Below are 18981 nucleotides of genomic sequence, written 5' to 3'. Positions count from 1 at the left end.
TCGCTATGCCACGCTGTAGTCTTCATAGGTACTATCCAGGATGGCGCGAAATCGGCGACACTTGTCAAGCTCCGGTGATACCTTCAGTTGTATAAACTAATGGTGTAAAGACAGAAAACTTAATCTTCAGGGTTACAGTGGTTAGTCTAGAATTATTCCCTGGTTATCATCAATTAGGTGTCACCTCATGGGCTCCATGACCTGTGGGCAAAGACGACTCGCATTATCCCAACACCGCTGCCTTTCTTTCTTTTTCGATGCACAGAGTGCATTACGCGTGCTAATAAGTTGTATAAAATGTTTTGCTGCAGATTTGTACGCAGTTTATGGTCCTATGTAAGCGATTTTGAAGTTCAAGATTTGAGTTCATACACTTCAGAATTCATAATTTAATATAAATTGCGTAGCGCTCCTAGGAAACGCTAGAGTGATGTCTTTAGCCGGGCGAGCTTTGATTTCACGCACAAATTCTATGGGCGGCGAAGCCTCGTCTTTCCACGTAACCTAACAGTCAGCGTGTGTGACTTGAGTTGGGAGGCGTCGTTGAAGATTGCTTTTGTGCAATCATGTGCAAACAACAGTAATGCAGCGTATCCGGCAGCGGTGCAGGAGCAGGAAGAAGTTCTCTGCCTTTATGCAACTCTTTGTAGCATCTTTGCCTTCAGGAATAGCTGGGTGTTTCCATGTAAGATCGAACAAAGGATGATCGGTAGACCTTCTACATTTATTTCAAAGTTTTATATACTGTTGCCTGATGCATGGAGAATAGAGGTCTCCAATTCATTTTGCTGTCAAAAATGTTATGAATTACTCAAAATATATTAATTTTAGGTAGCTGAAAATTCTTTGACTAAATATATGCATCGTTTTATTTGTTTTCAGCTAATTTTCACTTTCCTAAGTAGTGAAGAATGTTTCTAAAATTTCTCAAATTCGGCCCAGGAAACAAAATTTTACCTCATGTGCAGGCCTTTATTTCAAAAAAGACTTATGCCAGAGCAGCAATAATTCCAAGCTGTGTCCTGAGCATAATTATCTATGAAACGGCTAAAGCTTCTATTTATATTGCTCTTCAATAGAGATACCAGCGCGATAATTTCAAGAAAACAGCGAACAATGCAAGATTCTGAGGACAATGACAACGAAACAACATTTTTGATACTTTTTATACTTTGTCCAGCTATTCTCCTCTACCTCAGCTTTCAAAATCTTTAAAACTTGCTGCATAGTTTGTTTTTTTTTTTTTTTTTTTGCACTAGTAATTAAGGCCACTTCAACGAGGACCTTGTGCATGGCATAGCCACCACGAAGATCTGGAAATTCTACGGCATTTGTGAATCAGCTACGATGTCTAAATTTTGGCATAATATTACAACAGGGAGAAATATATTTACAAAAGAGAATTAAAGATATATACATTCAGAGACAGCCAAGGAGCCAGGAAATGAGGGCCCAGCGTTCGACGTACTTCTCTTCACCTTCCACAAACGAGCGCGCTACTTCGTCCTAATCGTTCTCCACTCGAACATTATTGTATCTAGTTATTTTTTGTCTCGACGTTTCAAATTAGCTGTGACAGACACAGTAGTGAATGATTCAGAATTAGATTTGTACGCGTAGAGTTCCTGATGTGATGCGGCTTCGGGCAGCACACAGATTTTTCGCAATCACCTACACCATAAGGCAGGTTACAAAGAAAGACGATAAAGATTATGAGGGAGCAGCGTGTACAAATAATGTTTTGGTGAAATGGAAAAATTGTGAAGGGCATAAAGGGCGTAGAGAATTGCCTCATTAAAGCAGTGTTTCTGGGCTGCATTCAATTATTCGAATGATTTGTCAGCGCACATTATTTCATTCCTGTGCACACAGTTTCTTCCATGCAGTCCCGGCTTCAGCAGATCGAACAGCAAAAGACCCTGTTCAGGCCGTCTGGGTTGCGTAATCTAAAGTCGGAGCGAGCATCCGGTTACCAATAGGTTTGTTTTTGTTATTTTTTTTGGCATTTCATACCTCGCTTTGCCACTGGAGCGCCACTTTCATGCTTTCAATCGGTCGCATCTGGCGCAGCACTTTCTTAAACAGAAGCGGCTGTCGCCCGCGCTGGCGAAGCGGGCGCTCAAAGCTCCCCGAGAGAGTTCTCATCTCGCTTCCTTCACCCCCGCGGCATCGGCGTTCAGTTACGGTGTGAACAAAGGGCGGATAGAATAGTGAAGGCCCAGTGCACATGCGTTGAAGAGCTTCCCAAGGGGTACTATTGATTCGAATTTTGTCGGTCCGAAGAGGCGAAAACGAGTTCTGACTGTGCCGCCTCTTAAAACGAACGTCTGGGGTGAGCATACCCCCGCTCTCATGGCCGCCATGGGGACCATAACAACTCAGAAGCAACGTCCTCAGTTTCATCGATATCTTTTCTTTACTGTTGGACATTATTTTAGAACCTGAAATCCAATCCTGCTTGCATTTTCGTCGCTAAGCGAGCAGTAAATTCTTGTGTAAGGGCCTTATTAGACTGGCCGTAACTACTAATGTACCAATATTATGCAATATGTTCTAATAATATTGAAAGCTAACATGAAGGCGAATACTTAGACAAAGTGTAAAAAGATCAAAAATTAATTTTTTTTTCACTGTCCTCAGAAAATTCCATTCTTGTGAAGGTTATTGCGAAAAACATCTGTGTGTTGCCCAATGCCACAGCGCAACAGGAACTTTACGCGTAAACAATTGATTGCGAATCATTCTCTGTTGTGTCTGTCAAAGCTAATTTGCAACGTAGAGAGAAAATATGACTAGGTGCAATATTGTTACGGGTAGAGAATGATGAGAACGAATTGGCGCGCTGGTCAAGACAAGTGATGCGAACGCTGGGCCTTCATTGCCTGGCTCCTTGGCTGTCTCGCAATGCGTACATCTTTAATTTTCTTTTGCAATTACATTTCTGCCTGGTTAAATATAATGCCAAATTTTTTAAATCGCGGGCGATTCGCAAATACCGTAGGATATTCAGATCTGCGTGGTGCGCTACACCTTGCACAAGGGCCTTATTGAAGATGCCATAATTATTAGTGCAACCTAATTATGCAACACATTTCAATGGTTTTGAAAGCTGAGGTACAGGAGAATAGCTTGACAAAGTTTAATAATATCAAAAATTATGTTTTGTTTTAATTGTAGCCAGAGTCTTGAATTGTTCGCTATTTTCTTGAAATTATCGCGCTGGTATCTGTCTATTAAAGCGTTATACAAAGATAAGCTTTAGCTGTTTGATAGATAACTATACTGAGAACATAGTGTGGAATTATTGCTGCTCTGGCATAAACCTTTTTCTAAATAAAGGCCTGCAATGTATGTAAAATTTGGTTTCTTGGGCCGATTTTAGGAAACTTTATAAAAACCTCTTACGCTACCCAGAAGAGGGAAAATATACTGAATACAAATAAAACATGCATATATATAGTAAAGTGAGTTTGAGCTACGTAACGCTACCATATTTTATGGAATTCATAACCAAAGTTAGCCAAAACAGCAGAGAATATAGCTCGGCACTCCACCTCTTCGTCATTGTTAATTCCCTGTGGTTCCAAAAATTTTTGGCACTAAAACCGATTACAGGTCTTTTCTTTAGAGTCATCAGGCAAAAATATATAAAACATTGATACAAAAGGTCGACCGACTATCCTTTGTTCGATCTTACTTGGAAACTGCCCTAATGCCTTTAGTTAAACACAATCCAGCTACTTTTGCACTTCTCCTCTGTGCAAAACGAATATAGAGACTGAGAATTGGTCACCTTGCACTAAGAACTACGTACGCGTCTATTAATTTCCTCATTTTAGTTACTAACATCATAAAACATCCCTTAGTATCTGATCATCTCGCTAATTTTTGCCGCCTGAGAGGCAAGATCGATAGCTCAGCATAGGACACAATTTTGGATGACTGCGGTTGTTGACGTGCATGTTGACCGTCCATTCAACAACCGGTCTTCAGCTATACTTGAATTTGAACAGTTGGAACTGAAAGGTAAGGGGAAGTTACGTTGGCATAATACACGATTTCAAAATATGCGGAGCCTTTTTTACTTGACCTAACTTTAGCGGGAAAAACCGTTCACTTTAATAACAGTAAGTGCGATTTCCCTACGGTCCACTGCACTACTTCTCGTTGTTGTCTGGTCTTCTCTATATTATCGACAAAGAAAAAGGTGTTCATGTGTGTCCCGCGCTTATAACTCTAACAACACGGTCTGACGGGCCAAAAAAATTGTTTTGGCTTGGTTTTGTTATGTGGTTTAGCTTCCCAAAATGACTCGGTAAGGATGGGCACCGTAGCGGAGGGCTTCGGAAAATTCGGACCCCCTAGTGTTCTCTAATATGCACTGGAATTTGCACAGAAGTGATTACCCCATTTAAGGATGCATCCAACATATAGTTACAAACATAAAAACCTACATTTTCGGCAAGGATTTCTCTTCTCATTCCCCATTTCACGCATTTAAATCATAATGATAAACCTGAATTTTCCTCTTTCTTAGCGTGCCTAGGGAAAAGTGTGTATCCCGTGCAGACCACCACACGTGAGAGCAAAGATTTATGGGTGACTAAAGTTTGCTCATGTTCGACCTTCACTCTTAATTAGATGTGAGACAGAAAACCTTGGCGAATTCTTTGAGTGTTCCCAGTACCGCCTGCGGACCTTCACGCGCGACGATGAATTGTTCCGGACGGTGAAAGGCATCCAGAGGATTGCTAGAAATTATTGGCCCGGTACGAAGAGCTCCTGATCACCGTCATTGTCCCTGCATGGGCAGTCTGTAGAGATGAGAGATAATCTTGGCGACATCTTAGTGCGTCTCTAGTGCCGCCTGCGCACCTTCATGCGCGACGATGGATTCTTCCGGAATGAAAAAAAACATCCACAGCACTGCTAGACATTATTTGCCCCGATACCAAGAGCTCCTGATAACTGTTACTATCCACCCTGTGGGCAGTCTGTAGAGATGAGAGACGGAATATCTTGGTGACAAAAGCAATATCAGTAGCTACCGGCCCATATTCCCTAAAAAGTGTTGCATGCAAGCTCCGAGAACATATGCTTGCGTCTAACGTTGCGCAGCATTTTGAACAAAACGGCTTTTTTTATCCTCACCAACATGGTTCAAGAAAGGACTGTCATGTGATATTCAACTCACGCTATTCCCGAATTAATAGTAGCATGCGAACTATGAAATAAAGCAGCACACGGATAGACCGTTTTTAATCTAGCATGCGAAGTGTATACTGTCTAGTTTGTAATAAACAAGGCAGTATATACGTCGCATGCTAGATTAAAAACAGTCAATGCGTGTGCTGCTTTATTTCATAGTTATCATGCTACTATTAATACTTTAAACACAATAGATATAAAAATGCAATTACATGTAGCTTAATTTTCTGGAGTCTTCCCTATTGAAAAAAATCTGTATATAGGACCTATTTATATGGGGTTATTGGACATAGGAGTTGTGGGAGTTGAGGGAGTGGTAGGAGTAAAAGGAGTAAAAGGAGTAGTAGGAGTCGCAGGCTATGTGCGTTGTAGAATATGGTCAGCGCCCCTCGTTGTGGGGAAAATGAGGATGCAGGCTAAAAAGACGTTCAGGTAAATAAAAAAAAATGCACGTTAAGAAAAACAAAATGAAAAAAAAAAAACTCGCCGCACCAGGAATCGAACCATGATCTCATGGATTACACCGTACACCAGCCCAGCACGCTAACCACTACACTACGGCGGCAGATGGTTTGTATGCTTATATTCGTCGTTTTCTATTGGGATTTTCTGTTTCGCACTTGGCATCTTTTTCTAACGTGCGGTCGTCCTTCGACGAATGCCCTGGGAACACGCCGAACCTTTTTCTTTTCTATCAATACACATAGGCAATATCATCTATCATTCAAACGTATCAGTGTTTTGCACGTACACCTAAGAATATGCGAATATGTTACGTACTGGCTATTTTTTCGCCGTGTTAGAGCGCATTTTTCTTTCTATATCAAAGATATCTCGTACGGATCTGCTTGTCATATATATGACCTTTTAACTTCCCATGCTGCCAGCGGAGCAGCGGCGGCGGTATTTTGCTTCCCATCGCTCCCTTTGAATATGCAAACCCTTAAATAAGCATCGCTGTTGATATGCAGCTATCAATGAATGGTGCGGTAGGCGGCGACGTGTGTTTTGAGTTATGCTCGAACATACTTATGTTCATGTGGAAAGGCGAATTTATTCCCTAATTTATTCCCTGCACTTCCGTATTGCAGACTCGTCATCAGTTACAGATATGAACGTGCGTCATAAGGTTGGATGACGTGCAGCGATTGTTGATTGTAATAACCGCATGCGCTCAGCGCATGCAGAAATCGAAATGTAAAACAAACTTTCATGTTCATTTCATTCAAATTTGAAAAAGGCTTTCTTGTTTTTAATTCTTGATTGAATTTAGCGGGGACACCGCATGCGTATATCAAACTTTGCCTTTTCAAACTTCCATAAACAATTCCTGATTAAGGAGCCCATCCAACTCCTGTATCATGGTACGCAGGACCTATTCACAACTCCGATAACTCCTAATATATATCCCACATGTGATATACAGGAGATAAAGGAGTCTGAAAAGGAGTAACAGGACCTATATGCATATCCTGCGCGTCCTCCTACTAGTCCTGAATGCGTCTTTATGGGTCCTTTATGCCCCATTTCGGCTCCTTCATACTCCCATATTATTTCATACAGGACCTATTAAAACCGCAAATAGGTTTTTTCAATAGGGTTCCACCACGGCGTCTCTCAAAGCCTTTGGCTTTGGGTCGTTAAACCCCACAAACCTAACCACGCATAGCACGGTGGGGCCGCATAGCATCTTCCGTGTGCATGTCATGGCAGCAGTTGCCGCAATCATGATCGCCATCTATAGTACGCGAGTTTGCATTCCTTTGCTAAACCATGTTGGTGAGGATAAAAACAGCCGTCTTGTTCAAGATGCTGCGCAACGTTAGACGCAAGGACATGTTCTTTGAGCTTGCATGCAACCCTTTTTAGGGATATGGGCCGGCATCTACTGATATTGCTTTTGTCATCGAATTTAAATACAAGGATGATTCTATTCCTAACGAAAACAATAACTGAGTCCTTCCTTATGCAAAAATGTCACAAACGTTCACGAAGCATACAACACCAGCTCAATTGTTACTTATTCACAACATAGCTGATTAGGTAGCATAAATTACTACGTACATTAGCGCTTCGCGACAAACCCTTTGAAAATATGTTAATTAGCAGATTTTTTCTACACAGCAGGAGTTATCTGCCAAAGTACCGGCACACCTGGGGCGCTGCCGTAGACATGCACCGTAGTAGCGTTTCCACAGCCATGCTTGTTGCAGCCGCGGATGTGAAACGTGTAGTTTTCGTACGGGTTCAGGGCGTTCATCTGCAGGTAACCGGTAACGTAGGAAGAGTTTGACTCCGACAGCCAAACCGACTTGCAGTTGGTATCACTACTGCAAACCTCCCAGTCATCTTCCGTTATTGCAACCTGCGAAACGTTCAGCAAATGAATACCTAAGAAAGTGCTACACGCTCGTACTGCACCCAATAGAAAGTGTACTTGACACATATGCAAACAGGTCTCATGAATCTTAAGAATAGTAAGCACTGCATTGCCGCTATGGCGTTCACCAGATTTTAGATTAAGTCTTTCAAGGATTCATAGAACACCACAGTATAGTTCACACAAAAGAACCTTGTCACTGGAAAAGAGGGAAATGAAAGAGCACATGATTTGCACCTTTTTGGTTTGGTTATGTCCTTGAGCATATGAGGGGGGGGGGGGGGGGCGCTGATGTCAAGTCCGTGGAAATCGTTTTATGAGAAAATAAAATTGATGGCTCTTTCGGACTATATTCATATCTTCCATATAACATAAGAGGTGTTTAATACTGAGGAAACTTTTTTCAAAATTGTTTCCGGCGGCTATTGCAAGCTGTGATAGCAAGGCCGATATGCAATGTGTTCTGACTGTCAATGACCATGTACCGTGTCCTTAGAGGTAAAGCACGACGAACCATCTTGCCACTGGTATTAATCCCCGTTTTGAGCTTTTTCACTATATTATGACAGCTCCGTTTTCAGTGGAAGTAGAGCCTACGTTGTTAGAAAGGTAATATACCGGCACACCTTTTTCTCTTCAGTACAGTCGCGGACGGTTTACCCTGGCTCTGCAGTGGAAGCTAGGCACGGAAGGGCAGGAGACGCGCCTTTGTCACCCTGCCTTGGCGTGTTTCGTTCTCGGTGGAATGAAGGGGTGTTGACTGAGGTAACCCATTATCCATGAGACGGGGACAAAAGATCATCGCCTTCTCTTTCCTGCTTAGCCTTCTCCGAGTATTCACCGCGAGATAAAATCGAGGTGGCGCCCCCGTCGTTCCAATAGTGTGGACCGGCAGCCGGCGACGCTCGCGGAAATGCACGTGGTATTGGTTTGTTTCCAAGTTTACGGCGGCTTTGCCGGCAAAGAAATCGTGGAATCTGCAAATCATGAGCGATTTACTGCTTAGAGTGTTCTAATTGTTGGAAAATACCGTACAAATTGCGAACGCCGCTGAAAAGAATCGCGCATTGTAGGGAAACAAGGCACGCAACCACCCGACTTTTAGATTTGCTGGCGTTGTTTTTGCTCGCACGTTTTTGCCGTACCGTGCTCTCGGGCCTTGTAGTTTTGTTGCGTTACACTTGCCCAATGAAATTTCATTCTTTTGTTCACTTGTTCACCATTGTGCGCATGTTTGATAGATGTACCGGAGTAAGAACAATCTAGTGACAATTACAGCGAGCGCATTTCGCCTCGCCAAGTGTCACTGTAGTGACAGGGTACTACACTGTGAAGAAAATTGCCACGCGAAACGTACTTTCAGCGAGCAACGTAGGCACTACTTATGTGCTTTTCTCCTCTACGCTCATTTTGGCGAGACGAAGTCGCTGCGTCTGTCTTCAATGACTGGCGCACGCTAAAATCCTGGACGACAATAATTGCTGTACAAGCATCTTCAATGCCCAGCTAGATACAATGATCTCGCCCTGACCTGTTTTAAAGAAAAGGAGACAAAGCATACATGGTGCGCCGCGTAGCCCATGATTCGAAGATTAAGATGATTAAATACAGCACAGACAGCGTATACTGCCAGCAAATATTCCACGCACTATACCTGTGACTGCACATCAGCTTTGACTACAAAAAGCCGGAACTGCTGCAAGAAATTATCCCAAAATGAGGTCCCGCAGCTATAATAAGCGCGTACGTTCGCTAAACACGCTACCAGGCGAGTGCTTTTTGCAGCTGTAAGCAAATATGATAGAGTGACTGAAGAAAGATTATGGAAACCAAAGAAAGCCTATAGAGAATTTTAAATGTAAGTGGCATCGATAATGTTAAAGTATTAGTGTAATGACGGATGAAAATGCCACTATTCGGCACGAGGACATAGTGTGGCGCCACCTCTTGGCAGTGCCACGTGACGCAGTAAGTAGGATAACCCACGTTGAACTGGTGCTGTAGGATGTTTTCCTAGGCAGTTTAGTTGCGCTTTATATTATGCTTATTTATTTATTATACACCTCGCTCTTGTTCTGGTAAACTTAATTCGAGGCATTAGACCCACTCATTCGGTAAGAAATCACTTCACCGAAGCAGCAGGCTCTCGATGTTGGCGAGTTTTAACTATACTGCAACGAAGGCGCGCACCGGCTCCAGCATTGCTATTGCTGTTATTAAAAAAGAACTGGATCTGACACAAAACCAGTCAGAGGTATGCGGTCACTTAATACAGGTAATTATATTTTTCTGCAACAGAAGCGGAGCTGCCAGGGGAATGACAGATGCTGAGCGCCTTCGAATAGTGCCGGCGGAAGCGTCCCCGTTCACCTGCTCTTTGCACGCAGTAGGGCGGACAAGCTGTACAGTGGAGAAGATGGGGACTAATTTTTTATAGCAAGTGTAAAGAAGTGCGTTTCACACAACGAATCCTTGTGCACTGATTACCGTGATTGGCACTCTTAATTCAGGCGGATATTTGTTTTCCCCGCGCAAAGTAGCTTTTAGAGCGCAGCTCTTTGGCGCCCATTCCTGGGTTTCGTGTCGGCGTCGGCCGCGTCGGCCTCGTAACCAGCTCCGCCCCCCTTTCATCCCGCAGTTCGAGCCAGCGCTTCAGCAACCGGAGCCTCGCAGGAAGAGGAGGGGGGTACACTCAGCGGTGAACGATGGGGGGCACGAGCGTGCCCAGCCACCGGAGAACACGAGGAAAGAAACGGGGGGGGGGGGGGGGGGCAGAGGCAGCGCTAGCAGCGACTGACTATTGCCGCTGCCGCCGCTAGCGCGTCAAGACAACGTGACTGCGTAGAACACCATCGCCGCCATGCAGAAAGAGGAAGAGGGGTCCCCCCTCCTCTGCCTGCGTGGCGGCGAGGGCGCTTTCCGGCTGCCGAAACACCGGCTCGCTATCAGCGGATCACGGTGCATGCATCCTGTTCTCACTCGTTTCACTCGTTAGCGGCGTCAGAGGCGTCAGTCGCTGCTACCTGTTCGTCGCGCAACGTTCCCATGGGTCCACGCGCTGCTTCCCGCAACCTCCCAATAACTCAATTGCTCTCTTCATTTCTCCGATCATAAAGCTTCATTCATGACAGCCAAGAACTGTTAGTGGACTGTTTCTTGAAGAAATACGCGTGAAAAATTAAAAAAAAAGTTGTCTGCAATTGTACATACGTGTCTTGCTCGAAATCTTTGCCTCGATCTGTCGAAAAGGGGAAACAGGTGATGAGCTGCGCTCAAATTTTGCATTAGGGAGTAACGTAATCGTGAGTAATTTTTACGTTGACGCGTACCTCAGCACATCATAACATGTAATGCACTGTCTCTCGTTTATCACATACTTCGTCATTTTAAATTACGACAGCACTGCACACACTGTCTGAGATAACTCATCATGGATACCGCTGCCCGTGGCGACAGAATTTCTAGTTCACTTCTGTGAAACTTCTGTGTCAGGGCCTTCAGTCAGAAGAATGAGTGGCCTTTGCACGATCCTTGCTCTGGGAGCGTACTCCTCCGGGAAGAAGCCAGTATCTTTTCCATCTTGCTAGCAATAGGTGTTCGCTAGCTTCACAAGTGATAACGCTAATTAAACCGCATGCGCCATTTCTTCTGCTGCTAATCACAGAACTGTTCAGCGCCAGCTCATGCATGGACGAAATCTTATCCACTGAAATTTCTTCTGCACACATGAGAATAATCACTAGCTGCTTTGCCAATTCAAATCTTGAATAAGATTACGTATGCTTATTTTTCGAGCAGCAGTTGGCGCTTACGCCGGGCTCCGTCTCGTACTTCCGGGTACACGGCAATAACGGAGCGTGGCAAACGCTTAAATAAACTTCAGCAACCTCAGCAACAATTCAAGATTGAAAAGCGCAATGCTGGCGCTCGTTAATAACCAAAACTACAGAAATAAGCGCGGCTATTAGGGTTTACAACGCACAAATTTAATCTAGCGTCTTCTTCAGCAGTAGTAAGAGAAATCACATGATCCCACTTGATCCCCTAGCTTGATGCTAGCGCCATTCGCTTGAGTGCTCGCGCCGAATATTTGTCCGTGTGAGAGGAAAATTTCACACTCACAAATATTTAGCGCCTTCTACCTTCTGCAATTAGTTTTCTTTGAAATGCAAGCTACGAATATAAGTTGATTGCAAATAATTAAGCACGGGCGCGGGTTTTCTCGGACAATAAGTTTAAAGTCAATTATTTCTTTAGCAATAGAAATATCAAGCAGCCATATGCAGTGTTCTGCAACCTTATTGCAACCGTTTTGAAAAATTCTCCTGCCTCAACCGAAAGCTCATTTGCGCTGAAACTGTGCAGAACGTTGAGGTAAGTTTGATCGTGCTGTTTACTTGGTTTGCCCACGCATGATGAGAAGCCAGAACCGTCTGTGACAAGGCTGAGGAGCAAAAGACGTAAACAACAATTTTCCGCCAAAGGGCAGCGGTGGCGCCATCTAGCACCATTACAGGAACGTCTCATACCTGCATTGGTGCTTTGAACCGCAGAGCTTTCCTCCATCAACGCCAGCTGACGCCACAGCTGCCTTTTGTTGATGCAGTGATGCAGGCGCAATCACTGTTCCTGAAGCTTGGGGGTTTAGACATACCAGTGGCGGGGTGAATAAACCGGCGGTGGAAACTAGCAAAAAACGACTGGAAGATTGGTGGCTTAAAAGCAGGAAGTGACATAATGTTAGTAATGTAGGAACAAAAATTTAATAAATAGAATGACGGTTTAGTAAACCATTCTAAATCAATAATTAAGATATATGGAGAAACATGAGCATGATAGCTACTGCTACCACCCCGTTTCAAAGGGGACGCTCCTATATTCCATCCATCCATCCATCCTTCGGATGGATGGATGGATGGAGACTGTGGAGCAATTAAACATCCATCCATCCGACGGATGGATGGATGTTTAATTGCTCCACAGTCTCGTCGTAGACGGTTCTGGTTTCTCATCATGCGCGGCCAAACTAAGCAAGCACCATGGTCAAACTTACCTCTAAAAGAAGGGAACGACAACGTGCAAGCTTTGTGCTCAATTTCAGGGCAAATGACCTCCGGTTGAGGCGGGAAAATTTTTCAAAAGGGGTGCGATAAAGTTGCAGAACCTGTAGTTAGGCAGAGAAAAATTGTAGGAATATTATCAGAATAGGGGCTGGATATAAATCTGTATTGAAACGAAACGGATTCTCTACGCATTCTTACGACTACTTAATCGTTTTTATCGTTACGGTCAAGCAAGGAGCTAGCGAAAGGAGATAGTTAAGCCCGTACGAAGCTTCTCAAAAGCAAAGGCTTTGCACAGGAGAGAGCAGCAACACTTAGCCGGATAGCGATTTCATCAAAATGATTACCATGGTGAGAGGAAAGCACTCGAACACCATGATTGTGCATAGGGCACAGAATATGCATCTGGTCGGCACCAGTGTTCAGGCCAGCTCATACTTCAGTAGCTGTCGGGTAACAAACAGAAGTGAGAGTGTAGAATCTCTTGGTGCTTCTGTTAAGTTGTAGGACTTCAGCGACCTTTTCGTTTTGTTTTGACACGGCACCTAACGACACTGTCGCTGTGACTGCGACGCCGCGCGGCTAAGAACCTCAAGCGCAAGATTACCGAAGAGGATGCCATTATATAGAACGACATATTTGATAAGAACAAATATTGCTTCCAATGAAGCGTCGAACCATAGCGCCCTCATATTTCTGTCACAAGAGACAGGCAGGTAAATAAAAGCGCGCTGGAATCGCAAAACAAACAGCATGCACTTCACCGTACGCATGCAACTAAACACTGCTAGCAGACGACGCAGATGCACATTCACGTTGAGTAGGTTTCGCCGCTGCACCGCAAGGTGGCCACTCTGCTCGATCGCCCATTATTTCTCAGAAACATAAACATTCTGAAGTAGGCTGCAACCATTTTATGACTGCCAAATCTATATACGTGATTCTCTCTCTTACTTAATGCAAAACAGCTAATCTCTTGTAAATACAGTGCGAACGAAGAAGGATGGCAAACACACGAGTGAGGTTCTTGGCGAAACCACTGGCGAGTAAAATACAACGTTTTTGCTGTAACCGTGGCATACAAAAAGAGCTGTGTTATCGTGCTGAAAGATAACTTTTATAGAATTTCCCTGGAAATGTTTAAAAAAAATAGCTTGGGGTCTAGGATGCCAATCATAGAATTTCCTTGGAACATTGGTTTCATTTAGTGCCCTTTGCCACAACATAAGAGGTCTCCCATCGACTGGTTAGCACTACAATTATGTTTTATTGAACACGCGTCTCATGGGATGCTGTATGCCTAGCGAACCAGTCCTCCGCCTTCCGGTAGCACAAACCCGTTTGACCACCACAGCAAAGAACCGAACATATAACAAAGGCTCAGTGCATATCTTGCACCTCAAGAAACTTTCAGTAGCCAGCTGCTTTTACTTCATTTGACAAGATGGCGGCCAGATAATTAAGCCAACCGGACACGCTTGCTTTACCGCAACCTGTTAAAAACTAAATTTGTCAAAGATACATTCGGACCTTCTTTCAAAATATGATGCATCCCAACTGGCTAAAAACTTTGCTGCCGAAGCAAAGTATCGACTTTGGAGCTTGCTGACAAATCAGCATCAATTTCTTCACTCGATTGACTAACATCTAAGATTAAGACTTCCTCCGAAATTTCCTCGCCAACTAGAAACTCTTTATCAGCGACTTCGCCTGAACTGTGCATATACAAATAGATACACCGTTTTTGTCAAATGAACAGTCCGCTTTGTGACAACTGTGGTTCGGTTGAAACTGTGGAACATAATCTGCTTTAGTGTCCTGTGTACGTTGATGAGCGTGCGTACTACGAACATATAGCATAGAAAAGCTCTCCCCAGTGCATTTGACAATGGACATTGTTTTAGGTCCCTTAGCCTGCTCTAGGCAACAGACTCGCAATGAACTTTTTATTTACGTATTTGAAAGAAATTGGACTTTTCGACAAACTTTAAGTTCACCTTGAATGTTACCCTCAGGCATGTTTCAGGCTGTGAACTCTATAAGCACATTTATCGGTCTATGCATTTCATCATTTCATTTTATACCATTAATCCACGATGCACCTTACAGCGCCTTTATATCCGTATTTTACCTCTCCCTTGGTTTCTTTTACTATCCTCATGATTCTTTTTCAATTCTTTCTTCCCCAATTCCCCTTCCTGCACAGAGTAGCATGTCAGTGAAATTTAAACGCCGGCTAAAATCTCTGTTCTTCATTAAAAGGTCTCTCTCTCTCTCCTGCCTACAGTACCTGTTGCAGAGAATAGATATATATTATCCTGCATTCGGCTATCATGTCCACAACTGGAAACTTGAAGCGGTATTCATGCAAAGTTTAATAATGGTCAGAAGTCAGAAAAATCTTTTTATGGTAATAGTATTCATAAGCACCGACGTTTGAGCCGGCCTATACACACGCGGAATTTACACGGCCCTGACGTCCATGCCCGCATGCTCCGGGTAAAGTGAGCTAGAATTGGGTAGTGGGCTCTCTCCTCAGCCGGCGCCATACATTGCGATGACACCGCTTATGTCAGCAGATTCTAGTTCTGCGCGCCTCCGCAGGGGGCCGCCACCGCCGCCTTCAATGTAGCAGCGCGCGGCACCGCGCGCTGCGCGCCGTTTGCCTTCGCCTTCGCTGCTGTATTCTCGCCATTGCGGAGGTTTTGTTTTGCAGTGGGCAATGTGACCCAACAAATTGTGACTTATGATGTGAAGATGCCACCCCGATGACAAAACCATTGTGCTAGGCTGCCGGACACGTTTACAGGAAAGGCGCCACGCACGAATCGAAAGATATGTGACTCTTGGAAAATAATGGGAGCAAATATAAATCCTCCCTAATGGATATAGATACATGATGACCTGATCACATCAATTACACGTATCCCATCCTAGTTTTTCAGTTGTATTGTATTCTATGGCCTTGTGAAAACAATAAGCCAGGGAAATTCGTGCAAGCAGGGCCAGCTAGCCGCGGATTGTCGACATGCTGCATCAAGGAGAAGCACAAAGCCAAATACAAATGTGAACAAAAAGGAGGACCAGTAGTTAGGAAATACCTTTATTCAACGCATTACTAAGCGTCAAGAATGCGCTGTATATTTGTTGACAACAGCCAGCATATTATAGCTGAAGTGATTATAGCTAATATTTCACTGGTATGTTGCAAAATAGAGTCTAATGAAATTGAATTGCTAAGCTTGTACAAGCCTGCTAACGCGGCGTCGCAGGGAGCAAACAGCTTACTCGGCACAAACTTCCGCGACAATGGAGACTCAGCTAATGTCAGTTCAGCTTTACTGCTTCTTGAGAAGCTCGAAAATATGACGGCCTGTGGGGCGATCATTCTTGACTTGAAAACTACTGTACACGGCGCAAAGATGACAACACAAGAAAACAAAAAACGGACACGACTCATAATGTGTCCTTTTCTTTTTTGTGTTCGTAATGCAGTTAATGGCACGAAAGAAAAACACTCCGTGAACATATTTTCGAGAAACACTGTATACGGCGCAAAGAAGACAACACAAGAAATAAAAGGATACCATGTGAGCATGTGCTCTCCTTTTCATTCTTGTGTCGTCTTAAATTTGCGCCGTATACAGTCGTTCTCGAAAATATATGTTCACTGAGTGTTTTTTTTTTTTTTTCATGCCATGAACTGTATTCGGGCAGCAATAAACTGATGCACTCGTAGTAGTAAAAGACACGCTCCAGCGAGAAATCGGATGCTTAAAACATATATACGCCTCGCCTCTCTCAGTTAAGATTAACACGGGTGTACGTTTTGTCAAAGAAGCAGTGGAGCCGCCATTCATCAACCCGAGATGCCTACTCAATGCTTGTTTTCACATTCCTAGAGCTCCTGTCAGGTCCTTCTCTATCGATCAGAACACTGTGTACACGAATACAGCTATTTCGCAATTTTGCAGTTATCTGAAAATTCTCAGATATTAAACTGCTGATAACAGACGGAGGATGCGCAACTGCAAGCTTTTAAGATGTGTTCAATAATGACTTGTGGCAATTTTTATGCACCTTTCTTCCATAAACAGAGTCGACAGTAAATTCACGATTCAGAAGGCAGGCGCGACAAAAAGATGCTGACAGCTGCGGCCTATTAGGAATACGAATACAGCTTTACACGTTACCCGCGCAAACCTATGTGTCTCTGTACTCTTTATCATCGCCGCCCTGAATCACAAACCTCAGAAAATTCGGCAATCGAGCGCCGCAGTCATTTTCATACAAGCGCTTTAATTCACTTTTCGCCAAGGACGCCGGAGAGAAATCGGACACGCGTTTGCAGTTAGAAACCTCTTAGCTTATCGTATAGCACCAGTAGTAGCACAACTTGCTAATATATCCAACCTCTGCAAAGCTGCCACACGCAAATCTAAAAAGTGTGGACGAAGACGCTGCGTTTTTCTAAAGTGAGAAGGCCACGGTCGCACGAACGCAACCCATCAACCAGCAGAGCGCTACATTGAAGTCTCCGGTGGCGCCACCTAGTGCATATAACATACACTGCGTCAGGGAAGGAGCCCCCGTGAGCCCACTACACCATTCTAGCTCACTTTACTCCGGGTAGAGATAAATGCCAACCGGGTTCGTCTATAATTCGTTTTATTGCGAAAATAATCTTTCACGGTGTCCAAACTGCCTAACTGTTCCGTATGTTGTGGTGACCTAGAATCAACTTCGAAGAGTCAGAAAACAAAAGCCTGTCGAAGCGTAGTAGATTATAACCCACGAACGTCTTCTGGGAAGTGAGTACGGAACGGTTATCGCCGCCTCCTTTTCAATCCATGTCTCATTGCCACTGCACTGTGCAGTGCATGTCGTCGTATCAGTTGAGAGATACGCAGTTCCGGTGCAAAATATGATTGAGTTCCTTGGTTCGCAGATGTTTCCTGACTGTTGAACCACTCCTGTCGACATTCCTGTTGACAGAATGCTACTGGCCAGCATATCGACGCGCGTGAACGTTCACAGCAGATATCGAGAATGACTGCTCACGGCACTCCTAAATATTATCCACTCGTCGACCTAGTCTACAGCAGGTGGCACAATTTCTGTTTTGCAAGTGGCGATCAACGGACCCCCTACTCCTGCCCGAGTGCTGTAGGTATGCACATGCGATTTAGAAAGACATCGGGGCTCATTAAGAACCTCAAGTGGGCTAAATTATTTTGGTTTCCTACACTACAGCTCCTCTTCCTCTTTCCCTTCTTCTGTTCTTGTTCCTATCCACTCCCTCACAACGAAGTTGTGCTGTCCAGAGAAAGTAGGCAGGTGCCTTTTTGTTTCCTCGAAGCCTATTTTTCATGGCTTTCAAATGAGCTCGGAACCCTCGGAAAATGTTTACAGTGATTGCCGTACCTTGCTCGGGGTGTTCTCCCATACTGACGCGCACCTCCACTGAAAATCACTATTCATATGCAGGTAGTTGGCGCTTCCGGAGGCGCCCTCAACCGGGGACGTGTTGTCGTGACGCTGGGGCTACGTCGATCCGGCCTTCACTTGGTAGCGTGCAGAGACTCGGGGTTGAAGTAGGATTGAATCTTCGAAGTTGGTGAAATATGTACAAGCAGGTTTTAATGGCACTTTGAGAAAACTTATTTACAAGATTATTTACAAGAAAAAGAAGGGTACATCAGCAAAATGGCAAGCGTTAAGAGTTCATAGCGAGAAGCGACTGGATGAGCCGTTTACCCAGGGCTCAGAGCGACATTTCGTGCTCTGCAGCGTCCTTAAAACCCCCTATGTCCAGCCCCTCTCTGAAGATGCTGACCAACCAAATCCAGGGCACGCCCCTCAGGTATCGGCATCCAATCGAACACATCACTGCACTGATGGTCTGAAGCACTGACTGGTCCGGCATTCATTCGTTGGGCGTGATCACTTGTTGGCGGGAAAAGCTTGGGAACGGCGAGGAGAGGAGGTACATTTCTATTCTTCAGCAAAGAAACCACAGGCTGGTTCTGACAAGTGGTTTTACTTCTCAGAAACCCGAGTGCACGTGGCGCCGCATCCGCTCCCAGCATTGTCCGTTTTCGACAATTGTAAATCTTTCCTGCATTCCTGGGAAATCACTTAATGGCTGTATGCGTCATGCTCCTTTCTTGTCCTGCACGTCAGCGGACATGTCACTCTGTCGTCTCCTTTGGAAAGTAGGCATTCCTCACTGGACGATAGGGCTTATCGACTGGAAGGGTGAACAAAAGAAAGAAAGCACTTCCTGCATTTCCCGCAGGGGGACGTTTCTTTGTGTTTTTCCAGACGTTC

At 44.3% G+C, this 18981-nt stretch overlaps 1 protein-coding gene across 2 annotated transcripts in view; it reads right to left on the bottom strand.

The window, feature by feature from the left end:
• Positions 1–18981, bottom strand: part of LOC146184021 (uncharacterized) — a 121171-nt gene that overhangs the window by 23657 nt on the left and 78533 nt on the right. For both annotated transcript variants that reach the window (XM_084609267.1, XM_084609266.1), the window contains exon 10: positions 7363–7573. In XM_084609267.1, coding sequence (XP_084465393.1) covers positions 7363–7573 — 211 coding nt within the window. The remainder of the gene's footprint in view (positions 1–7362; positions 7574–18981) is intronic.

The sequence above is a fragment of the Amblyomma maculatum genome, chromosome 7 (genome assembly GCF_055883805.1).
Source record: "Amblyomma maculatum isolate TAMU_Amacu chromosome 7, ASM5588380v1, whole genome shotgun sequence".
NCBI classification, from domain to species: domain Eukaryota; kingdom Metazoa; phylum Arthropoda; class Arachnida; order Ixodida; family Ixodidae; genus Amblyomma; species Amblyomma maculatum.
Note: the sequence above shows the minus strand (reverse complement) of the source record. Positions and strands in the feature narration are given on the sequence as shown.